We start from the raw sequence: 25,872 nt of genomic DNA on the forward strand, positions 1-25,872 counted from the left end.
TGGAAATTAAAGAAATTTAGTATTATGCTTTTTTTTGAATCTAAATAGAAAGCTTTTATTTTATTTTCTGTCTAATTGGTATTAATATTATTCAAATTATTTATTCTTAAGGGTAAGAAACACCATATCAATCTGTTTACTTAACTAAACACCAATATAACTGAACTTAAATAAATTAACTAATAATTAAATCCATTAAAAATATAATTTATTTTATTTTATGAGTTGATAAAGAATTGTTGAAAAAAAAAATAAGAAAAAATTAGTTTATGCTTAAAACCATTTAGTTTAAGAAAAAATACTTATATATATATTTAATAATTGGAAAGAATTGTAACTGGTCTTGGATTTTTATCAAAACAGACTATGAAGTAATATTTAACTAAATATGAATTTCTGTTGTTAGAAAACTTTTAATAGTAGGTTTATATTTACTAATTCGATAAATTGGAAATAGAAGAAATCGCTATTCACAGGAAAATGAATCATTTGTTTGGCAATTTTCGGAATTAAATATTTTAAATACTCCCATAACACCTATTTGTATATGATTCTAGCTTTTAAAAACCATAGTAGAAATACATTTTTCTCTGATTCTCAAACATTATATGAGTTTGTAAGTGTTTGAAATTAAAACTTAATTAAAATCTATGTAAAATATAAAAATCCTCATTAATTAAGTTCCTATTAAATTAAAATATAATTTTATTGAAAATGAAATCTATAAAAGATTTTAAAAAAAGAAAATAAGTAAGAGAAGGGCCTTAATTGAGGATTTACAGTATAAAAATATGTAGGTAAACACAAAAATTATTGAGTTTAACTATTTCATAATTACTTTTATTGTTTCAGATTAACTTTTTAAAATTCGTTGTTTAAATAAGAAATTATTAACACTTTTAAATAGCTTTTAGATAATTTAATCTTCTTTTAGTGTTTAAATATTATAATAGCTTATAAACTATTATTATTATTTTTTTTTTACATAATTATTGGAAACAACAATAAATAATTATTTAATTAATTTATTTTCAAAAAAACTCTATTTTTTATTTCTATTTAAATATATTGAGCAAATAAGTTTGAAAAAATATGCTATTAAGAATAGATCTAAGAACTTATCTAAAACTTAAAAACTCTATCTTAAAGTTATAAATTTTGAAAAAAAATTATTTGATTTATCTTTTATGTAAAACAGAATTTTTTTTTTTTTTTGATAATCTATTTATTCAGTTTTTATTAGAATTAATAAGAAAATTTCCTATTCAATTTATACCCCAAAATATGGGTAACGCTAACAAATTAACCAATTAAAATATACTTTTATTAATATTTTAACTCAGAATTTGTAAGTATTCTAAATAGAATAATTAAGGAAATTTGTTTACATTAGAAACCATAAAAGAGTATTGATAGTTTTTTGTTTTAAAAATTATTTAACTATTTTCAATTTTTTTTAAACATATGCATACAATTATATAAAATTACAATTTTTATTTAAAATATTTTTAAAAATGGTTTTATTTCATCCAAAAAATGGTATTTTAGTATTATTAAATAAAAAACATAGATTTAAAAAAATACTAATCATTTTGTAAGTAGATTGGTGTTATATAAAATTTAGTGGGGGCCATCAAAATTTTATCCTAATACTAAATAATTTTAGTCAGGTTAAGTATTTAATGATTATAACTTAACAAAAGAATGTTCATGCAATCTTAGTATTTATTACTCCTAAAATACCAATAACCTATGTAGGTATCTGACTATTCTAGTACAGTGAGATATTTGAAAGTGAGTATAAATTTAAGATGACTTGCTAAATTTTTATTTTAGTTGCAATTTGATAGTTGAAATATTTCTTTTTTAAATTTATAATATATACAATACAATTAATAGATAGCTAGATCGATTGATAATTATATTTATATTTTATTATTTGTTCGTAATTAATTAAAAAAAATTGTTCATTTTAAATATAGCTTGTGTTGATTGAGATCAAAAGTATTATAATTATTATAAAAAAAAAACATAAACTTCTAATTAAATTGTTTAGATTTACAAAAAGTAGAAAAAACAAGCATATAGAAAAAAAAGTAAATGTCTAGTGAACACCCTATCACTTTATAGCATAAGATCACATTCATTTTGTTGGGAATTGCTTCTCTTATAGGATGGAATGCTATTTTGACTGCTTTAAGTTTCTTCTCAACATATTATCCTAAAGATGAATACGGCGGTGATGTATCTTTCTTATTCCCTATCCCTCTCTTTTTTGGTAATTTTATTTGGGGTTTACTAGTTCCTAAGCTTGGTGAATTCATTTCTCTTACTAAGCGTATCTCTTTATGTTTAGCTGCTATCTGTGTATTTATGATCTGCTTACCTTTAATTACAATTGGTCTCTAAAACAAGGCTGGCTTCGCACTTTGTTTGATCTGTACATTTATTATTGGTAGCTTCAATAGTATTGCACAAAACTCTTGCATTGGTTTGGCTAGTTAAGTTGATGGTAGTTTGACTGGTAAATAATTTTATTTTTAATTCATTTATACATATTGATTTAACTTTAATGACTCTATCAATTTTCTTAGTAAATTATTTAATATTAATAATTGTTTATTATATGAAGGTTTATATTGGGTTTCTACTGGTATTAGTGGTTTAACTATGAATGCTGCTAATGCAATTACTTTAGCTTCTTTTGGTGATTCAGATGATGGTTTAAAAATTGGAACAATTATTTATTTTGCTATTGCTGTCATCATCACTCTTTTAGCAATATGGTCATAAATAGCATTTGTAAAAAGCGATTATTACTTGGACATCAAAAAGTAACATGAAGAGTCTGGATAAGATAATGAAGAGGACAATACAGTTTCTGCTATATCAGGAGAAGAAGAAACTCCTCTTGTTGGAAAAAAGAAATCAATTGGAGAATAGCTCAAGGCATATGGCAACAAGATCCTCAGTGGTATTAAGCTTGCTCGTTTTGTACCCTTTTTCATATACTTGATTTATGTTTAAACCTTCATGCTTTTCCCTGGTGTGTCTGTTTTTAGCAAACCTTCCTATACCTACCTTCCTGGCAGTTGGCCTACGTAATTATTAGAAAATATATTTAAATTTCCTTTTAATTAACAGTTTTGAAATAACTTATTCTTTATACTTACATATTTGTTTATTATTAAAATAGTCTAGTTATGTTAACAACTTACAATGTTGGTGATATTATCGGAAAATACATTTGCAACTTCAAATTTTATAACATCCCTATTTTATATGGTGTTGTTATATCTAGATTTGTTTTCTTTGTCACATTTTTAATGACTATGCACTAACCTGACAATTCTTTCTTTAGTAATGATGCTTTTGCTTACGTTAATATGCTTTTATTTGCTATAACTAATGGTTTTTGTACAGGAGGTTTAATGTTCTTAGGACCTACCAGAGGTAACAATAAGAAATAAGCTGAATTGATTGCTTTCATTAACTCTTTCAGCTTGACTTTTGGTATAGCATGTGGATCTTTCCTAGCTCCAACTCTTTCTGGTTGATTTATTAATTAATTTTAAATGCTTTCAATATTCTTATTGTAATTTATCTATTTGTATTTGTATTATTTTATTATTGTTTATTTCATCTTCTTCATTCATTTACATAAAATACAATTTAAAATTAATACTTATAATGTAAAATATTTAGTGATTTATCATTTTATAATTTAATAAAAACATGAGTAAAATATAAATAAATATTTAATATTTATGCAAAATAATTTTCTTAATTAATTTTTTTAAGTTAATCACTCAATAGTTGTTGTCTCTAAATCGTTAAAAACATCTTAAATATTTTAATCAGATATTAATGATTAGATATTGTTTTAATTTACAGTAAAAAAAGCATAAGTAGCAGAAGCAGTAGAAAAGTATAGTTTAAAGGCTATTTCGCTAGATATAGATGGTATATGCCACACAGCAACTAGCCCAATATAATAAAATATATTAAGATATCCTTTTGTCTTTATTAAAATACTTCATTAATAAGTGAGTTAAATATCAAGAAATTTATTTACAAATTTTATAACTTTTGGATTTTTGGATTTTGTCAAATGAATAGACTGCTTTATAATTTTTTGCTAAAGTTGATGCAAATTGTAATATGCAATAGCAAATGCAGCGTAACTTCCCAGGTGCATTCTACCAAATCTAAATTTCATATTCCTATTAAAATTGTAGCAAATTTATCATTGTTACATTATTTAATATTTTACCTCTCTTCGTCAAAGTACTAAATTTTAAAAGCTCTCTTTGCATTTTCAAATCTTTGTTTGACAGCTAATTATTAAAATTCAATTATTTTAAAATGAATAACTAATTTAAAGTGGTGTTAAATATTAAAAATATTTTAGATACTTTCCATTAAAATACAACCTATATTACCTTAAATATCTTTAAGAAAGGAAAGATCCATTTATGAAGGCTTTTATAAATAGAAAGGATTAATGGGTTTATTATTTGTAATTTTGGTATTTTATTCAATTGGAAATATATATTTGATGCTAAAAATCTTTTTAGATTTTTCTATTAGTCTTACAACTTTCCAAAATCTCTTAAATAAATTAACACTTTTTAAATGTCTAATTCTACTATAAATATAAATTATTGAATATAAATAAATCTATATATATATAAAAATGGCTAATCTAAATTAATCAATATTATTAACTCATTATTTAATATAAATTTAATTTTAAGGTATTTAACATTATGGAATTTTAGGAGAGAAATCTTAATTTATTTCAAATATAAACTCAATCACATAAAATTAGAAATTAATATTAAATTAAAAATTATAAAATATTTTTGGTATGTAGTTAATATTTTAAATAACTAGGCTAGATTTTAATAGATTATATGTATTTTAATATTCTAGTTTTAGTATGATGAATGTTAGTTAAAAATTAAGAATTCATTCATTCATTAATATATTTATCAAAATTTTGGGTAAATATATATTCAAAAAAAGAATATAATCTAAATTAAATTAAATTTTAGTCAATATATGCCTTACATCAAGTTACCTAATTTTAAGATGGGTATTAACCCATCTTTAAGAAGCAAATTGAATCCACTTGCTTTGACTGGTACCCAAAAAATTATGTTAGCTAGCTCTAGAATTTTCGGTACAAATATTAGTGGTAATTTAAGAAGTGGTAATTCGGAACTTTAAAAGAAGTTTAGTCCTGAAAAAGAACTTGTAAGCAATCATTTTATTGAAATGAATTTTTAGATATTTTTTTAGTAGTGTATTAGTTTTTTAATTACTTATTTAAAAAATATTTAGGCTGAATTTAATACTTATGCACACGATCTTTCTAGCGGTTTCCCTTGGGTTCAATACTATGAATAAAAGGAAAGACATAAAATGATGATTGAATTGAGAAAAATGAGAATTTTGATGAGAGGTATTAAAATTGGTAAAAAGAAAGGTGGTGGTAAAGTAACTTTAATGGATGTCTTTGAGACCAAAGCAGACGAAGATTTTTGAAAAATAAAATATTTAAAGATAAATAAAGCATTTGTTAATTTAAATTGATATTCTCCTAATTAGAGAAAGAGTCTAAAAATTATTTTTTGATTCATGAATATTTACTATTTACCTATATACTTTGGTATTTGTTTGGTTTTTTAATAGCAAATTCTAGATATTTTTTTGTATAAGCTTATCAAATAGTTAGTTAATTTGTATATATTTATTTAAAAATAAATCAAAAGATTTGTATAAATCAGCTATTTTTTAGTTAATAATTTTATTTATTTAAAATGTTTTAATTAATTTGAAAAAAATAATAACTTTCATTTTAAATTAAATCTGAGAGTTATTTTTGCTTTTTTTGAAATCCTTCTATTGGCAAAGAATATTTTAAATATCAGCTAATAGAATTAGTTAAAAACAAAAGATAAATTAATAAATGAAATATAATATTTAATAACATATTTAAAATAAAATATATAGCAATGATTTATTAATATATATATCTTTATGGAAAGGTGGATGCATCTTTATTATAAGAAAATTATACTGCAACTTTATTAAATAAATCTATTAAAAGCTGCTAAATAAAAATCATATTTGTTACAAATAAGTAAGTAATTAAGTAAGTAAGAAATTGAGTTAGCTTTTTAAACCAAACAATTCAAACAGGATCTTCTCTAAATAAAATTTTGCAAGCTTAGAAAGTGTTGAAGAACATATTATACTCATACAAGTTGCTTTCTAATTTTTTAATTGAAAGACCGTTCTCCAGTTGCATCTATTTATATAAAAAAAAAATAAAAATAGGTTTAATTTTTAATTAACATTTACCTATTAAAGCCTATGAGTAGAGATTTAGGTAGTATCAGCCTAAGAAATCTCTTTAATAGATTCCAATTCTTCTTTGTAAACCTTTCTTACTTCTTCTTACCAGTGAATTAAATGGAATTTTTCTTCAAGATTGTATAGTTTTAAGATATAAGCAATACCGATTATAAAACCATCATTCTAATTTTTAACATATTAAATAATTTTAATAAAATTTGCATTTAAATATAATAATTAATTATGATTACACATAAGAAGGCATTCACATTATTTTTAATTGGTATTTTATCTTTGCATATTAATGCATGAGTGACATAATTTAATGTAAGGCAAGGAACTAAAATGTGGAAGTTAGTGAAATGATTTTGAGATTCACTTTAAGCATATTTGCTCATTGTTGATACTATTCTCTTTAAATAATCAGTTCCAGAAGAAAAATAACTCTTAAGTTAGAGTAAAATGTCATCTAATTCTTTAGCTGCTTTAGTAGTTGCTTAACCACTCATTGCTTATTTAGCTAATTCTAAGAATGAATCTTCTGAATCAATTTGATATGGTAAAAATTCAATGCTCTTTGAACAATAGTTTAAACTTGCTGATCTCAACAATCTTATAAAACTAGTAATATTAGAGGGAAAATTTAACATATGCTATCATAAAATAAATCAAAAAAATTACCCTAATGCATTACCAATTTATGTTATAAATATTCTAAACTAATCAAGATAAGTATTTCCTTCTTTAGATACACCTAGTCTTTTGAGAGTGCTCGATAACTTTTTAGCTCTTTCATAAGGGTAGTATCCATCAATTTACATTTTATTTTCTTAAAACCACTTTTCTTCTCTGATTAAATTTTAAAGGATAAGCTCATCGTATAGTAAATTACTGAGAATTTCAATTTTTCTATTTAAAATATAAAAATTTATTTAAATGTCTCTTGAAGGAAGCTAAAATTTACTTGGCAACATATTTAAAGATTGAATTAACAGTAGTATTTAAAATACCAAGACCATGAGTTCTAATTGAATCAGAAATCTGCTAAATTCCAATTGTTTGTACTAATTTACTCTCAGTAGTAATCTGAGTAAACGTTTAATTATGCAAATTATAAGTATAAGTATCTACGAATGTGGGGATATTTCTTAAAATTTGTAAAATATCAAGCTATCCTTATTCTATTGTTTAACTTGGAATGTAAACATTGATCAAATTAACATCAAAGTAAAATTTGGCTAGGACTCTCATTTACTCATAAGTTTCCATATCATGCATATTCAAGACATTTAAATTGTAGAATTTTTCATTCAGCTAATTCTAAATTTCCTTCTTAATATCAATTATAACATCAAAGAATTATATCTACTCTAATTCGAGTAGTTTTTTAATATTATTCATTTCATCTTTAAATGGATTTTTTCCAACAACCTTATCAATAAGCATAGCATGAATTTGAATTCTCAAAAAGTCTTCAATTTATCTAGTAAGAGGGGTTAAGTATTCCTATATTTTTTAAATGAATATAAATAAATACTTCTTTTTTTTATTGAAATTTTACATCTTTGAAGGTAGTGATAACTTCTTCTTTAAAAGTCTCATACATATATAAAGGATTTTATAGATGAAGAGTTGCTTTAACAATAGGAAGGGTATCACTGATAGCTTAAGATAGATAAATTAATCTTTTAGACTGGCTTGGATTTTCAAAGAATTATTTAATTGCCAAAGGAAGTATATCTTTGCACCAGAATAGGAAAGAACAGTTTGTTGCTTTGGAAATATTATATTAGAATTAAGAAACTGTTTTTATTTTCCAAAATATAAATCTATTTTGTTAAAAAAAGATAAATAAATTAATATGATTAAATTTTCAATTTTTTGATTTAAAAATTTGAGTAAATTATAATCAAGTTTCTATTTAGATAAAGTTAAGCTTTAAATCAATCAATAACTTATATTCAGTTAGATTGAATTATATAAAGTAGATTAATTAATTGGTATTATAATTATCTAAATAGAGTTATTTTTGAAAATAGATCTAAATAGTAGAAATTACTTAATATCTTGTCCTTCTTTTTTCTCTGTAATGTAGTTTGAAATAATAAAATTTAAGGCAAATTCCATTGTTGAGATCTTTAAGGAAGTTATTGGCCCACGTAAATTTTTTATGACATTTTATATAGCTGCTCTAAATTCATTATAAAGGGGTTTCTTTTATTTATAGTCAGCTTTAGTTAATTTCTCATAAGTAGCACCTAAAATCAAGAGGAGTTGCTTTACTAAAGTTTTGAGTAGCATGTGTGGTTAAAAGGCTTCTATTTTTGATATGTATACTGATTCAATTGCTTTAAGCATAACTATGCCTTTTACTACATACTTAATTAGTTATGGAGTAAAACCTATTCCTTCATTGATATGAAGCATCAAATTTGTTGTAATCATTTACTTTATCTAGCTTGCCATTTATAATCTTTTTTAACATGAAATAAGTTAAATAAAATAAAAAAAACTTCTAGTTTAATTTAAATAAAAGAATGTACGCTTTTATCAATAATCTAACTCTGTAGGAAGTGTATTCCTCTACAATCTTGATGGATCTATCTCTTTTACTTTTATCACCTGTTGCTAAAGCAGTGTTTGATGTTAATATTGACTCCATACGAGATATCCAATAGCAAAAGTCCTCATAAAAAGTATTTATTTTTTTTGGAATTTAAATATCCAAATCTTGCACATATAGTTTAGTGAATTATTCAGGCTCTTTAGGGTCAAGAGTAGTACTCTTACTGAGAGGACAAACATATCTCAAAAACTTATAAACGTAACAGAAGATGTGAGTGTGTCCTTCAAGAACAGGTGACTTCTTCTATAATGTCCAAAGAGATTTATATATCTTTTTATCTTACTCTTCTGGGAAAACTTTACGGAAGAAAGCGTATGTGCATAAGAAGTAAAGCAAGTCTTTTCTTTCCTACACTTCAGAAGTAGTGTCTAATATATCATTATAAAATACAACCTACTATTTGAAATAATTTTCAAATAGCTCAATTAAATCTTTGTTTTTAGCTAAAAGACACAAATTTTATTATTTAAGCTAATCGGATGTAAAGCTCTTGTTTGCATCATAATTTTGTTCAAGCACTGCCTAAACACAAGCACCACTGAGTACAGTTTTATCTAGACGTGCGATATTTTTTTCAAATCTTTTAACAGTTTTAGGGTCACTTCCAAATTTTGATGGTTCTGTTTAAATAATTTTAATCATACGTTTGTAAACATTCCAATGGTCACGTATTTTCTTGTTTTAATTAATCGCACAGTCAAGAACATAGACAACTGATAAACCCTTGCCGATTGTCTAGAAAACACTATTCAACTCAACATTTTTGAATATATTTTTATGCAAATCATTCTTTTTGTAGTAAATTATGTTTAACTAATTTATTAAATTGTGGAGAATGCCCATTATTTTCTTTATCAAATCTAAACTCTATTCATTTAACCATAATATATTTAACAAAATTTCAAATTTTAAAAATACTTTACTTATTTAAAAATTGGAGATAGCTTTGAAATTTCAAATTCAGCTTAACCATCAAGCAAAGGAAACTCTTCTTCATCTTAGAAATCATCTAAAGCTCTTTCACCATACATAGAAATCACATTAAGTATTTTGCTTTCAAACTTATTTTTTATCAAAAAAATAAATCATTAGTTATTTTTAATTATTAAATGCATATTTATGTGATCTTTAAAATTATTTTTGAAATTCTTTTGTACAATTTTTTTAATTTTACAAATTTATATTTGCTTGCTTTAAAATATTATCAAATAAGTAAGCAAATAATTAATTGGCAATCAATTATTAATAGATTCGCGAATATTTATATTTTATTGACTTTCCTTAAAATACTCTTGCTTTCCTAAAAATTTTTTATCTTATAATTAATAATAAAAGATATTTTGAATATCAGTATTTGTATTTCTGGTAAGAGAATTAAATTATTGATAATAAATATGACTGCCTTTTATTTTTTTATTTTTTGACTAAAATGCCAAACTTTTTTTATTTTAAACTTCAATATTCATTACGACTTCTGTAATCTTTCCGATTTCTGTATCCAAGTAAGTAAAAGTAGCTGAAACTTTGTCATAAAATGGGTTGTCTGTTTGGTTTACATCGAATAAACCTTACTTTTGAACTTATTGCTATCATTATTTTAGAATATTATATTAATATAAATAAAATAATAAAATAAAATGATATTGATTGATATGCTGAGCAACATTTTATCTTGAATATTTAATTTAATAGTAAGGTTTTACATTCACATTTAAATGGAGAATGTTAAAGGGTGTATCTCCAAGAGGAATTTGATATTTTTAATCTAAATCTTTTGTCTTTTGAATATAATTGTTGAATTGCTAACTGAACTTCTCAAAATGTTCTTCATATGGCTTAGCTATTAACAAAATTGATATAGGTGAATAAAATATTATAAAAAAAATATATCAATCATTTTATAAGTTGATATTTTTAGACATTGCAATTATGATTAATATATGTAATTTAATATTTTTAATATTTCTTATAATGTGTACTTGTCTAAATATAGTCCTATTGTTTTTCCTCATCGTCAGATATGTCATCATCTGAGCTAAAAGGGTTAGAGCTTCTTATACTTTACGGGGCTTAGCTTCTCATCCTATACGTTTAATCTATCTCTTTATTTATATATTTATTACTTATTCAAAAATTATTGAAAATTAATAATACTTTTATTCCTTATCAAAAAATTAGGCTTAATACAATAAATGTATCTTTGTAATATAAATTATCTTATTTTCTCACAATTTGATGAGGAATCATCATTTATCAGCTACCTTATCACCTCATTCTAATCAGATTCTCAATCTTTATTTGCCTCAAACCTTTTATTTAATATTAAGTACCTTTAAATTTATTAAATCTTAACTAAATATTAATAGCCTTTAAGCATATTATAAACATTTAAAAAATATTCTAAATAATTAATTTCTTTTTTAGATTGGTAAAATACTTTTTATGCTTATTTTTTATCAACTGATTAATTTGGAAAACTATAAAAGAAACATTTTTGGCAAAATTCAACATTTTATTTTATAAATGATAATTAACATTGAATACTTTGTTGTATAAATTTTTACTAATTATGATATTTCCATAGTAAAAATATCTAAATAAAAATTATTTATCTTGTTTTATTAAAATATTAAAAATAGAATTTGAAAATATTTAAATAATCATAATCAGATATGTATTTCTTTTATTGTTATTATATTTATTAAGAATTATTAATAAGTTGAAGCTGAAAAATTGTTAATTTAATGAATGTCTGTTATTTAATCAAATCTATTTTTCGAGTAACTATACTTAAATATGCAGATTAAAAAATTAAATTAAAATTTTTATTTTTTAACAAAAATATTTTTATCACAATAAAATCTATTTAAAATATAAGTAAAAGTTTTTAAAAAATTATTTATCATTTTTATTAAAAAAATTAAAAATATGATGAGAAAATATTTATAAAGCTTTATCTCAAACAAATATAATTTTGATTTTAATTGTTGAATATATTCATATATTTATTAAGAATTACTAATAAGTTTAAAATAAAAAAGTTTTTAATTTTAATAAAAGTCTTAATTTCAATTAACATATTTTTTTTTTTGAATACTTCATATTGTTTGAGTATACTTATTAAATTATAAATTATTAAATTTATATTAATATAACATCATAAAAGAATTTATTAAAAATAACAATAAACTTTTATAGATAAATTTGTTTTCTTTATGGTTTAAAAATTTAATTCAGAAATTTTAACAATCAAAATAACATAAAATTATGTAATTTAATAGTCTTCTAATTTTTCATTACAAATTATTTAAAAAGTAATAAGCTGTTAAATCACTCTTAATACTTTTGATTATAATTTTATTCCAAATTAAATTTGTATGTATTAAAATATTTTGATTAAATGTACTCAAATAGTTAATTAAAGTCAAAATCATTTTTAAGTTTTGCTATCTCAGTTTCAAATTTTATCTTTAAATCATCTTATACATTATTGTAAATAACTATTAGTCTTTAGATACATTATTATCTATCTTGAGCACTTTTATCTTATAAATCAATAATTAGTTTTTATATAATTTCAAAAACTTTTTACATAAATTTATTATAAATTTCATCATATTATATATTTTTTTTTAAAGCTTTTGAAAGTTTTTATTGAATGATTTTTGGAGGGTGTAACAAAAATGAATTCTCTTAGGTATTATACTATTCTAAAAGTCCATTTATTCTTTATTAAATGCTCAATTAAATTTATTATATTGCTTAACTAATCTCGTTATGTTCATCTATGATTTGTAAAATCTAGTTTATTTCTTTAATATGCTCTATTTAATTTTCAGCTTCATAAAATTCAAAGTTAAAAATTTAAGCCCTTATTAATTCTAAAAAACTGTTTATTTTTTCCATATAAATTTATTTTATTTTACTTTGTTATCTTTATTGTTCAATCATGTTTTGTTCAGTTTAAATTTTAATATCTTTTGAAAAAATTAATTATACTTATTATATTTTTTTTAGATTCTCTACTAGTGAAACAATTAAATCTTTTTCAAGCTTTCTACTTAAAGTAATTGCTTATTAATAAGCATGATCAAGTAATTTATGTATTTAAAAATGAATTTCAGTTTTTATTTACTTATTTAAGCTTTCATTAAACTCATTATTTAATAATTCTTAATAAACCTAAATAAAATTATGTTTTTCAATCTATAGAAAAATATTTTCTTTATCTTATTTGTATTTTTCATTTAGCAAGCTTTAAAATTCAGAGCTTCTGTCAAAGATTTTGTTTTCTCCTACAAAAAATTCTATAAGCCCTAAAGATTTTTACAGCATAATTTTTAACTTTACTTCTTCAACATCAAAATAAGGAGGATAAATGTCATCAATATTCAATTTAAATATAAATTATTTTATATTGCTCCTATATTTTTTGATAAGATTCTACCCTTTAACTAATTTAAATACTTTAGGATACTCCTCAAGATCGGATAAATCCTACAGTAGTTAAGCCAATTTTTAGCAATTATAAGGTATTTCTTTAATGTTTATAACTTTAGCGTTTTCTATTTTCTTAAATGTCTTACTTATTTCTTAATTTAAATCATCTCCATATTATTATATTTGTTTATTGAGATCTGTTTTGATTTAAGACGCTCTTTCTTCACAATAGTTTCCTTTCAGACAGAATTTTAAAAAATTTAGATATCTTTCAACTAATTTTAAGTCTAACTTTTATAATGAAATATCATTAGAATTCTCTTCTAAAATTTATCTTTCTTGACATGAGGTATTTTTTAGATTTAAATTTAAAAATTACTAAATCTTAGTTAAATTTTAATCAATAGATTCTATAAATTTTTGTTAAGAATATGTCCTATACTCAATTAATTTTCCATCTAATGCATCTAATGGAGACATTTTAACAAGTTGCTAAAGTAATTGTGAAGCAGTTTTATAATTTTACAAATTTTTTACATTTAAATTTAATTCAGTGATTTATATTTAAATTGAAAGATAAAACTATCTCAAATTTTCTGAAATTTCTTTGATCATATTATCATACATTTTAGATTTATGATATTGATCTATCCATTAAGCTTCTTTTAACTAATTTACAGTATTGCTAATTTAAAAAAAATTAATATTTAACAAATTCTAATCTAAAATTAGATTATTTTTTATATTTTGTTTTAGGAATTCAAGTTTTTATGAAATTTTTTCTAAAGTATTTTCAAAAATTTCAGATGTAACATTTTCTAAACCCTTAATTTTTTTAATTTTATACATTTAATCTATTAGTATTTCACATTCTTTAAAACAATTGATTGACTAATCACTGAGAATTTAATAAATTCTTTAGCTTATTTTTTAGTAGTACTGAATGACATAAGATAACAAAATCTATCTTAACTTTTAAATATAATTGACTTTTATGTGTTTCTTTAATTCTCCTATTGATTATAATTAATCAATAAAAGAAAACATTTATTCTATTTTATCTAAATCTTCATTTTCTAAAATATATTTTAGTAGTAATTGGCTTTAGCTTTTAATTAATTCATCTAAATGGTTTTTGAAACTATACACTGTATTTTCATATTTATCTAAACAATACTTTTCATTTAAATAATTCTTACAAAATTCTGAGAAGGTTTTTATTTCTGTAAGAAGTGATATAATTTAGTGAAAATTATTGTTTTTCAAAACTTTTTAACAATCTATAACTAAATTTTCTATTTTAAATTATACTTCTTAGCAAAGATCTGTCATTTTTTATTAAATTTCAGGAAATTCTTAAGTAAAAAATTTAATATTTTAAATTTTGTTGATAGTTTATTGGCTATTAATACTATTTAAATTTAAATCTACTTTTACATTTTTAAGAGTATCTTTTAAATTTTTAACTGCAGCAGAAGCATTAATAGAAAGATTTTATAAATGGTCTTGCCTTAAATTTTCTACCTCTTACAGTTACTAAATAAGTTATTTATAGCATAATAAATCTTCACTACTTAGCTTAATTTAATTATTTAAAATATTATTAAATGATTGAGTTACTTTTGTATAATTTTAAGTAAGCTCACTGATCAATACCTTAATACATTCTTAGTAAGTTTGCAGTGCAAAATCTTATAGTTAGTTCTTAATTAAAAATTTTAATTAGTTTAATCTGTACCCAATTAATTTATAATCATTCCTATTAATAGCAGAAATTATATTTTCTTTATGAAGCTTAACTTGATTTAAAATGTTTGTTTTTGCATTTTCAGATAAAGAAAATTTAAATATTCCAAAGCTATTTTATATTTCACTTTCCTTAAGTAATTACTTTAAAATTAAAACTTAAGGATTATTTTAGGAGTCAATTCTTAACACATCTTTCTTTGTTTTTTCTATCATATCTTCTAAAATTAATAAAGCGTTCTAATTAAAATTTTTATTTTCCTTGAATAGATTACTTTCTTTTAAATTCTTTAAATATTCATGTATATTTTCATTTATAGGGAATTCTGTGAAAATATAAGAAAAACAACTTATTTTATCTGGTATGTTATTAACTAAATTTGATAATAAACTGCAAAGAGAAAATATTTCCTCTCCATTTTCTTAGTTTTTTTGGTATAAAATGAAAGGTCTAATACTTTTACATTTCTTCATAATTAAGTCAATTCCTATTATACAAGCTATTTCTGTCTCAGTTTCAATTAATTCTTTGAAATTAGGTATTTTACATAAAATTATTGATTTTTCTGTTAAACTTTCTCTCTCCTTTAATAATACTGGCTAAGTTAAAAACTGAAAAGCCTCAAGCTCTTTTTTAAATTCAAAAGTTATTTTTTAAGCTTATTTTTATATTAAATTAAAAACTGGTTACTTTTAACCTTTATTAAATCTTATCTCATTATTTTTTTCTTATATTTTAGAACCAGCTATTTATTAAATGACTTTAGATTTGTCAGATTCATTTGTTCCTAAAAATAGGATTATATCTTAGCCATAATATAAATTTGAATTGTCTTAATATTCTAACTCAAATTATTATAATATATCTATATCTAATGGTTTTATTATTTTCATAAGACATTAGCAGCAAATAAGAATTTATTCAGAATTTTAAGATTAAACAAATATTTTTAAATTTTCAGCAATTTTTCTAAAATCTAATTGATTATTATAGTCTATTAAGAGTTATTCTTCTAATTATTTTATTATGTTTAATAACAAATTTTATTTTTGTTCATCAATGCAGTTTATTTCTCTTTTAAGAGTTTAATTAGTTAATTTTATTAAAAGTGATTATTCTATCAATTCAAGAAGGATTTTTTCGCTACATAAAGGTAACTATGAAATACTTTGCATAACTTTAAGTAAATCCTAATTTTTTGGAAATTCTATGTTCAATTTATTATTCTGCGAACCATCAAAACTTTCTTCCTCAGAATACATTTTATACATATTTATTTATAATTTAAAAAATGATGATTTAATTGTTGTAATTATTTAATGAATCCCTATTGTAAATAGAGTTTCTTTCTCCTTTAATTTAGCTAATATTTATCTAAACTCTTATTTAGCAAGTATTTTAATATAACTTTCAATAATTTTAAAAGGAGATAAACTTAAAAGAAACTTAAAATGGTGTTTTATTTATGAAGTCAAATTTACAAATATTTAGAAATTCTTTGTAGTATTTATTGTCTTGATTATCTTAATTATTCTAATTATTATTATTAAATTTCAATTATGAATTACTTTTATATTAAATTTTGATCAAAATAGCAAACTGTATCATAAAAGATAAAATAAAAGTATTTTATTTATTAATATTTTTTTTATTAACTCAAATAATTAATTATTAAAAAATAAAATAATGGTAACATTCAAAAATTAGAATAAATTATCATGTCTTATTTTTATTTAATTTAAAAATGTATATGATTTTAGAGATTATATTGATTTATCAAATAAATAAATAATTTGCAGCTTATTAAATATTTTTTTGATATTTTAGAAAATTATTCAAGTGATTATAATTTCAATAATTAAAATAGAAAATTATTAACTGAATCCCTTTATTTCTATTAGTTTTTTTTGTTTTCCTGGTCTATTTCAAAACAATAAATTTTATGGTAAAAAAGTATTATGTGATATATCAAAAAACTTAAGGTTGTGATAAATTTATTCATTAGATTTATAGTAATATGAATTTTATATAATTAAATACTGTAAGAATAAATAAATAGACAGATTAAAAAGATTGAACAATAGTATTGGTTTTTATGAAGTATTTAGTAAGTTAATTATATAAATTTTAAATATTTTTTAACAATTTTAATTCTATATTTTTTGTTGGTTCTTTATATAATTTTGTATTTTTTAGAATTGAAGTAATTATTATACAGAAGAGAAAGGAGAGAGAGAGTCTAATGATATAAGTAGTTTATTATATAAAATGTTATCAGTTAGTCTATAGATGAGTTAATACTTGCCAAAAATAATTATAAGATTCAGTAAACGTAATTATTACAATCTATATTAGAAGATTTAGTTACAAGATTTAGATTAATTCTTCTTTGAAGCAGTTTTGAGGTTAATGTTAAATTCTAATTAATTTTCTTGGCTTATCTATCTTATACTTTTGATCTTACTACTTTAACATCCAATAATTTTTTTTCTACATCATTAGATACTTGATAGGCTTTTTATTTATTATTTTTTTTATTATGTGAATAATCTAGACCTTCATAGTCTAAATCGTTAGAGCTATTTTGGCTGGATTCTTCTCTATATTAAATTTCATTAAGTTCTATTTCCATTTTTTAAAGGGTTTACATTCTTATTTTGTGATAGAAATCGTGAATTATGTCCTCTGGACTCACCATTTTAATATTGTTTCTATCTAACCATTCGTTTATTCTCATTTCAACATCATTAGATTCATCTAAAATAAATTATTCTGATTTCAAAACATTTGTATCGTCATTTTATTATATAAAATGGTTATTATTTTAGAAATCTTCTCTTGAAAAATAGGACACTTTTTCATGGATTGGAGAGTTAGTATTAGAATATGAGTCACTTTAGTTATATAAATGATCATTTTGATTAAGCTATAATTAAGGGAATTGAGATGCTTAGGATTCAAAAAAAAGACGATTAAGTTTGATTTTTTTTCTTGGATTGGTCATTTTAGATTTGTTTAAAAAAGGTGTTTATTAATATTGATTTAGAAATAGACAAGATTGAGTTTTATTTAAAATTTTAAAATATTAAGTTTTTTTTGATATTAATTTATTATAAGCTAGAAGAAAATAAAAACCAAATTGTGCTAAAGTTAAATAACAGACTTAAATTAAGAAAAATGAAATTAATTAAAATTTGTTCATTATCCTAAATTATTATTATAGAGCCGTAATCAGAAAATATAGGAAAGAAAACAAAAAACTGAATTAATTTATCAAGTAAATGACTCAAATAAAATAAATTCATTCATAAGGGATATATATGAAATCTGATGGACAATTAAAGAAACCAAAAAAATATTAACTATTTGATGAGAAAAAGAAAGAAAATATGTATTTCTGTTTCATCTATCAACTTAGTGATAAAATAAGAATAATACTTTTTTTAATTTCATAATTGAGAAGTGCTTTGTATTTTATAGACTTAAAAAAAATCCCAGATTAAATAAATTTTTGAAAACAAGCACCATTTAATACCAAATGTGATAGAAAGGACCGAGTAGAAAGAGAATGAATTAAATTGATATTAACAAATTCTGTTATGTTAAATAAATTTTGAATTTTAAACGTGCTTTATTATTTATAACAAATACTCGATTTATTAATACGTTTTTTCAAAGATTTAATTTATCCTCAAAAAACCTCAGATTTTGTAAAGAAAATATTAAATTAAATAATTTGATGAACAGGAAATTTACAGAAATTGTATTTCATATATTTGTTATTTTTTATGTTATCAAAAAATATTTACTGATTTTACTGATTAATTGTCTATCAAATTGTATTATTAAGATATATTTGTTATTTATTAATTACAGATTAAATGCTCCTTCTATTTTGAATCAAAAAGTAAGATAGAAGAAAAAACTAATTTTTTTCATGCTTATTTGAATAAATTGTGAAAAATTTCAATAAATTTATATGAAAAAAATAATTTACTCTATTAATGTAAGAAAGTAAGCAAAATGTTTAATAATAATTTAATTTACATTGATTTTAGTTTTATGTATTATACTTTCAATTTATATTCAAATACGCTTTCTATAATTTAGATAATTAATAAAATTATTTGAATTTAGACTCAATAAAGGAAAGAAATTAATGAAAATATTTTGTTATGTAAAGAATATTTATCATTCATTTAAACATAAAGACAAGCACTCTTAAGCAGGGCATACTTAATCTATAATTAGAATCTATTTTTTGTATTTAAGTTTTATTAACCCGGATGTTAAGTTCTCTTTTAAACAATTTGTAAACAATTTATCCTCCTTGAAAAGAAACAATAAATATAATTTTTATTTTATTAAATTATTTTAGGCATATTAATTTTTATTAAAAATAAATAAGTTTAAATAATATTTTTAATTTATTAAAAAATAATTTTCTTAATTTTATAATAATGAATATTACAAATATTTATTATTTAATTCACACATTTAATTATGCGATCATCTTAAATATAATTATTTTATTTTTTCTATCCTTTTAAAACAAAATTTCCATTTCTTTCAATATGATATCCTGATAATTTAAGCTATTTAACTTTTTAGTATTCTAGTAGTTGGTAGAATTGTAGAGAAGAAAGCACAAATAAATGATGCGACTGACATAACAGCAAGCATCATATAAGGGAATACAAATTAAATAGGGAGATCAGTGAATAGAGCTCTTTAAATACTCATTGTAAATCCAATAGCAACACCTACTATGGTTCCTATAATGCAACTACTAAATACTAAAGTGAATGCTTCAAAAAAGTATATTGTTTTCATTCTAAAAGTAGTAATTCCAATCGCTCTCAAGACAGCGATTTCTTTCGTTTGTTCCAGAATATTTGCAGTCATAGAAGAAACAAGAGAAAAAAATGATAGAATCATCACTATTACACAAATAACTGTAAAAATAATATTAATTAGCTTCTTTTGTTGTAATGTGCTTGACAAAGTATCATTATAATCCCATACATTTGCTTCAATTCCTTTATGTTTTAATTAAAAAATTTTCAAAATTTAAGTGTTTTTATCATAAAACGTTCTTATTTAAGTTAATTAATTAAATATTAAAAAAAACTTATATTTAATACTTAATCAGTAACTTTTAATATCTAAAATCTTATAAAATCTAATGTAAAACATTAAACGAAAGATAATTTGTTGTTTATTTCAATTTATTTAATCATGGTATTTAAAAAATATTTCAAAAATTATTTTTTTATCTTGCCAAATTTTAAAATTACTTTGCATATTAATTTCTTGAGTAAGAGTCTCATAGAGTTACTACCTGCAAGAACTATGAAATTTAAAGAGTAGCTTTTGCATAGGTATATCGTTAGAGCTGTCTATTAAATCTCCTATTATATTCATGAACGAAGGAAGTGAAATAGCTATATTTTGTCTGTTGACTGATGGTAGGCCACTATAAGTTAATCCTGGCATTTATTTTGATATTGCTGAAACTCTTGTTAAGAAAGCCAATGAACCGGTATGATTGTAAGCTATATTCAGTAAAGGATTTTGATGGTCTATAGTATTGTAGAATATTTTCTAATAGGTCTAACCTAATAACATTGACTGAGAACCTCTTGGAGTATATAACTCTCTTACCACATCTAAATCTGAATTAGATGATTGAACTGTTTCTTCAAATTCTTCTCTAAAAGTAGTATCCAAAAAGTTTGGTGAAATTCCAACAACATAAGGATAAACTTCATATACTTTACCATAATGAGTTAGAAAAGTTCTATAGTAACCTAATTATGTAAATTTGTTTTAATTAAAATAATTAAAAATGTAATATAATTTTATTTAATTCTTAAGTCTTTAACTTTATATGATTTAAATTATGATATCTGATAGAGATATAAGTTTGAGATTTACAATCTAAATGTTAAGACAGAGATAATAAGATAAATATAATTAGATTTTTTGTTTTTCTTAAAATTATTCAATATTTAATTAAATAAATGAATTCTTATCAAAATATATTCCTAAAGAAGCTATAAAAAACTCCTATTTTTAAAAAAATAAATAATGACTAATAAATTTTTTTTTGTACCTTTTTCATTCAAGTATCTGTTTAAGTTTACAGTTTACCATGAATGAGATATCACGCAATCACTTAATTTTTCTTTGATAATCTTCTCAAAAATAGGTACACTGAGATAGTTACTATTTTAATTCTAGACTGTCATGTAAGCTCCCCTTGACTGTCTCGTTACAAAATCAGCAGACTCTATTTAAACTGTCATTGCAGTCCAAACAAAAATAACAAAAGCTATACTTAGACCATAAATTATTGCAGTTCTTCTGTTTTTTAAGCGATGTGAAGCTAAATTTTTAATGACAATTGTTTTTATAGCACTTTTGGCCCAAAAGAGGCAAAGATGGACAACAAACCTTTCAATTAAATATTGTACATTAAGAGCTAATAGAATGCATCCAACAAGTAAGCCGATTAAAATCCAGAAAAATATATTTATCAAAAGAGCAAAATCGAATGATAAAAGAGCAAGCGGTAATAAGTAATAAATAGAAACTCCAAACATTGAGCTTATTAAAGCAAAAGAAATAACTCCCCAAGGGAACGATTTTCCTTCTACATCAATCTCTATTTTAACAGCTTAAGATTTAGAACGTTGTTAATCAATAGCAATACTTAGTGTTTGTTAAAGAGCTTGCTTAATAGGAATGATAGAAGAAACTAAAGGAATCAAAATACCTATTATTAAAATTTCAAATAGTAAATTAAAAAAAATCTTTATTAATTTTCAGTTATATTATTTAACATAACTTAATATTCTTTTTTTGAATCAAAAATAGAATAATATTTATCTTTAAACAGATACTGTTAGATACTAAAGTAATTTCTAAATTTTTTTTTTAATCCAGCCAGAAAATTTTTAAAAATACAGTAAAAAATCATAATAATAAAAATTTCTAATTTCTAAACAACATCTAAATAAATTAAATCATAAGCAGTAGCAAATTTAGTTCAAGAGTTGAAAAAAAATTTTAAATTCTATAAATTTATTTAAATTTGATCTGAAAATTAATTTCAATTTATTAAATGCTTCTTTGAAACTAATCCAATATGTTTTTATTTTAGTTAAAAATAATTTTAAATGATTGTTTAAAAATTGTTAAGATTAATATAGAAACTTTTAGCTTTGTATGAATTTTAAGTATTTTTAATAGAAAATTATCTATTTTTAAAATTAATTAAATAACTTGCTTAGATTTTTAATGATTTTTATTTTTAAGAAATATAAATCAATCAATTATCAATTGATTATTTTCCAGCTCATTTTGATAAAATCTATCTAATTGAATTTTATTTAAATTTTTAATTTTCTGAAATAACGCAAATAGATTTTTATTGTTTTATTATATTAAATTACTTATAAAGTTTAATTTAAATTTTAAATGAATAAATAAATTTTTCTAGTAATTTATTTTCGTTTATTTATTCAAATTCTTAAAATCTTATTTGATATTTTGTAAGTTTTTATTCTATTTTAAATATTGTTTATGATTATGTAATTTAAATGTTACCTAAACATAAGCCAAATATGATTGCATTATTAGTAGGATAAATACTTATTACTGCTCCTACAGCACTTTATAGCTGATCAGAAACAATAAACAATAGTGGAATTGTCAAAAAGAATCCAAATAAAACAGCAGGAAGCACAAAGGATAAACTTTGTATAATAATTAACTAAATAACTCCAATTTTATTCAAACCTAATACCCTTAAAACACCAAGTTCGTAAGTCTTTGTTTCAACAGAAACAAGTAATAAATTATAGAGCAGCATTACACTCAATATAAATAACACAAATATAATTAAATTGAGGACTATACCTAGGAACATTCCAGCAAATCTTGTCCCGTATAATTCATCCAAAACAGGCCAATACATATCAATTGGGTAAACTCCAAGATCATATACAACATTAGAAGCAAACTTGGTTATTGTATACTAAATATTATCATAATTACTATCTATATAAATTGAATCTCTATCTTTTAAATTCATTTTTATCTTAAAAGAAAAAATTTAAATAAAAACGTATGGAATAACAATCAAATTAATTTACTAAAGTTGTATAATATTCTGGTTTTTATTGTAAAACAAAATCATAAAACTTTTTCCCTTAAGTCTACATAAATGTTCTCTTTGGTGCAGCATATTTTGTAATATAAGTAAGTAGATATTTAAAATCAGCAATTAGAAAATGATCTAATGTTTCGCTACCAAACTTTCCTCCTTCACTTGAAAATATATGAGCTACCTTAAATGGCACTACCATAAATGTTTGTTCTATCCTTTAATCCTATTTTTAATTCAATTTAATATACTTTAATTTTTTTGTTTAAATTATCTTAAATTTTAAAAATATTTTTCTTTAAAATATATATAAACTTAAATTACCAATACTGAATGTAAAAATTTATAAGTAAAAACCTAATTTTCTGTAGTTTATTAATATTATAAATATATTATTTAGCTAAATTATCAAAAATAACAAATCAAACAGGGCTAACCTGTATTTTATTAAGTTTAAATATTAATCATAATTTATTTAATTCATGATTTTAGATATAAATTGAACTTTTATAATGTATTTATTGAATTAATAATGTCTTTTCAATATTAATTTAATAATATTTTCAGTTAAAAATTTGCTAACTTTTTAAAACATAATCTATGCTCAATTACCTTTTATTAGCCCTTTATTTCACTCTTTAAATTTTAACAATAAATTGATTCAAAATGAGGAGAGCACATTTATTCAACTAAATTATAGATAATTTGCTAAAAATCATTTGTCTTAAAGTAGACTGTCTGCCCAATTTCTAGTCCTTTAAGTAGAATTTAAAAATGAGTTACATTTTTACTTCAATAAATATAATAATAATTCATTATAGTAAAAATATTACCCATTTGTATTTAGAGATTTTTATGAATAGTAATTTCTCCTTCTTTCATTTCTTTTATTTCCCAAGATGTACCTAAACCTATTTCTTTTTCCTTTTATTAATCTATAAAATGCAAAATTCCTTTTTTTTACATTTTACAATCTTAAGCAGTGTCATATATAGTCTATAAAGAGCTATTGTCTATATTGCATAAAATTTAAGAAGAATCTGCCACTAAATTTCCATTCATTATAAATCTTGGAGATGTTTATTCAGCTCTATAATCTTTTAAAATTTCATTAACTCTAGTAAAATTTAAAAACGATGATTATGCCAAAGGGCCAGCTATTTTATATCAATAATAAAATGTTTTAAATATTTTCCTATTTAAAATAAACAAATAAATGAATAAAAAAACTGCTACTAAATTAGCTACTAATATTTTTTTAAAACAATAAAATACTTTCTATCTTTATCTTATATTGATGTTATATTATTTATAAATAACTTATTAAAATGTATGTTACGATTAAGAATCTGTGAAGATGGTCTGATTTCAAAATCGCTTTAACCATTATTAGATTCAGCTGCTGATAGAAATATAATTGGAGCCCTATCGATAACACTTTATGCTACACCAGCAGCTGCGACAACAATAGTTACTGAGAAAAAAGCTAAACAGAAATAGCATAATCTTCTTTTGAATTCTAAGTATGCATTCCTTAAATAATATCTAATAGAGCTTTATAAGCTTTATTGGACTAATATTTATTTATAAAATTCTTTGCTTGACTCTTTAGTCATGGTTCCTCAATATGAATATACAAAGCTTTAGAATATATTCCAATTGAGATGTCTATAAAAACTCTTTATATTAAAATTTAAATTTTAGTTGAAAAATAAATTTCTATCAAAAAAATAATCGATATCAATCAGAAATAAACACGAAATAAACAAGATTATCAATCTCTTTTTATTTTAATAAGATTCTATTAATTAATCAAATAGTAACTAAAAAGTTTATTTTCAAAAAAGGACTTCAATATTATCTTAATTTTTTTACTCTTTTTGATTACATATAAAACACTCCTTTTGAAATCTGATATAAAATTTAAAAATAAAGTAAATTTTACATTAATATTTTTTTAAATTTTAATCCAATAAATTCTATTTTAAAATTGTTTAAAAATCAACAATTCTAATGCAATTATTTTCATATTAAATAGAAATTTATTATATTAAAACAACCAATAATTGAATTTTATTTAAATTTAATTGTTATGATATCTTTAATATTTAATTGAAAATTCTTTTAATGTGTTATTCAGCTTCATGGGGTTGGGGTTGGGGTTGGGGTTGGGGTTGGGGTTGGGGTTGGGGTTGGGGTTGGGGTTGGGGTTGGGGTTGGGGTTGGGGTTGGGGTTGGGGTTGGGGTTGGGGTTGGGGTTGGGGTTGGGGTTGGGGTTGGGGTTGGGGTTGGGGTTGGGGTTGGGGTTGGGGTTGGGGTTGGGGTTGGGGTTGGGGTTGGGGTTGGGGTTGGGGTTGGGGTTGGGGTTGGGGTTGGGGTTGGGGTTGGGGTTGGGGTTGGGGTTGGGGTTGGGGTTGGGGTTGGGGTTGGGGTTGGGGTTGGGGTTGGGGTTGGGGTTGGGGTTGGGGTTGGGGTTGGGGTTGGGGTTGGGGTTGGGGTTGGGGTTGGGGTTGGGGTTGGGGTTGG

General features: G+C 22.2%; 7 protein-coding genes across 7 annotated transcripts; 2 read left to right on the forward strand and 5 right to left on the reverse strand. All coding sequences in view use genetic code 6, as the record gives it.

The window, feature by feature from the left end:
* Positions 1 to 2,100: 2,100 nt before the first annotated feature.
* On the forward strand, positions 2,101 to 3,557 carry TTHERM_00221150 (equilibrative nucleoside transporter family protein; the record flags this gene model as incomplete). Its single annotated transcript, XM_001020687.3, has 3 exons — positions 2,101 to 2,524; positions 2,633 to 3,101; positions 3,197 to 3,557. The coding sequence occupies 3 exons, from the start codon at positions 2,101 to 2,103 to the stop codon at positions 3,555 to 3,557; spliced, it is 1,254 nt and encodes a 417-aa protein (XP_001020687.1).
* Positions 3,558 to 3,805: 248 nt separating this feature from the next.
* TTHERM_00221160 (transmembrane protein, putative) lies at positions 3,806 to 4,473 on the reverse strand (the record flags this gene model as incomplete). The annotated part of the gene is made up of 4 exons (XM_001020688.2): positions 3,806 to 4,021; positions 4,076 to 4,223; positions 4,274 to 4,337; positions 4,443 to 4,473. The coding sequence occupies 4 exons, from the start codon at positions 4,471 to 4,473 to the stop codon at positions 3,806 to 3,808; spliced, it is 459 nt and encodes a 152-aa protein (XP_001020688.2).
* Positions 4,474 to 5,064: 591 nt separating this feature from the next.
* TTHERM_00221170 (hypothetical protein) lies at positions 5,065 to 5,550 on the forward strand (the record flags this gene model as incomplete). The annotated part of the gene is made up of 2 exons (XM_001020689.3): positions 5,065 to 5,259; positions 5,347 to 5,550. The coding sequence occupies 2 exons, from the start codon at positions 5,065 to 5,067 to the stop codon at positions 5,548 to 5,550; spliced, it is 399 nt and encodes a 132-aa protein (XP_001020689.2).
* A 649-nt stretch (positions 5,551 to 6,199) lies between these two features.
* On the reverse strand, positions 6,200 to 11,071 carry TTHERM_00221180 (hypothetical protein; the record flags this gene model as incomplete). Its single annotated transcript, XM_001020690.2, has 12 exons — positions 6,200 to 6,316; positions 6,370 to 6,546; positions 6,615 to 6,984; positions 7,045 to 7,272; positions 7,328 to 7,869; positions 7,925 to 8,192; positions 8,423 to 8,836; positions 8,907 to 9,856; positions 9,913 to 10,050; positions 10,459 to 10,575; positions 10,693 to 10,829; positions 10,969 to 11,071. The coding sequence occupies 12 exons, from the start codon at positions 11,069 to 11,071 to the stop codon at positions 6,200 to 6,202; spliced, it is 3,561 nt and encodes a 1,186-aa protein (XP_001020690.2).
* Positions 11,072 to 12,319: 1,248 nt separating this feature from the next.
* TTHERM_000221189 (hypothetical protein) lies at positions 12,320 to 16,447 on the reverse strand (the record flags this gene model as incomplete). The annotated part of the gene is made up of 1 exon (XM_012798751.1): positions 12,320 to 16,447. The coding sequence occupies one exon, from the start codon at positions 16,445 to 16,447 to the stop codon at positions 12,320 to 12,322; it is 4,128 nt and encodes a 1,375-aa protein (XP_012654205.1).
* Positions 16,448 to 17,499: 1,052 nt separating this feature from the next.
* TTHERM_00221190 (hypothetical protein) lies at positions 17,500 to 18,180 on the reverse strand (the record flags this gene model as incomplete). Its single annotated transcript, XM_001020691.1, has 1 exon — positions 17,500 to 18,180. One exon carries the CDS (start codon positions 18,178 to 18,180, stop codon positions 17,500 to 17,502), a length of 681 nt encoding a protein of 226 aa, XP_001020691.1.
* Positions 18,181 to 19,745: 1,565 nt separating this feature from the next.
* TTHERM_00221200 (efflux ABC transporter, permease domain protein) lies at positions 19,746 to 24,962 on the reverse strand (the record flags this gene model as incomplete). Its single annotated transcript, XM_001020692.2, has 8 exons — positions 19,746 to 20,215; positions 20,474 to 20,986; positions 21,292 to 21,954; positions 22,788 to 23,280; positions 23,336 to 23,572; positions 23,959 to 24,101; positions 24,180 to 24,503; positions 24,686 to 24,962. The coding sequence occupies 8 exons, from the start codon at positions 24,960 to 24,962 to the stop codon at positions 19,746 to 19,748; spliced, it is 3,120 nt and encodes a 1,039-aa protein (XP_001020692.2).
* Positions 24,963 to 25,872: the final 910 nt, after the last annotated feature.

Source organism: Tetrahymena thermophila (genome assembly GCF_000189635.1).
Source record: "Tetrahymena thermophila SB210 genomic scaffold scf_8254564, whole genome shotgun sequence".
NCBI lineage: Eukaryota > Ciliophora > Oligohymenophorea > Hymenostomatida > Tetrahymenidae > Tetrahymena > Tetrahymena thermophila.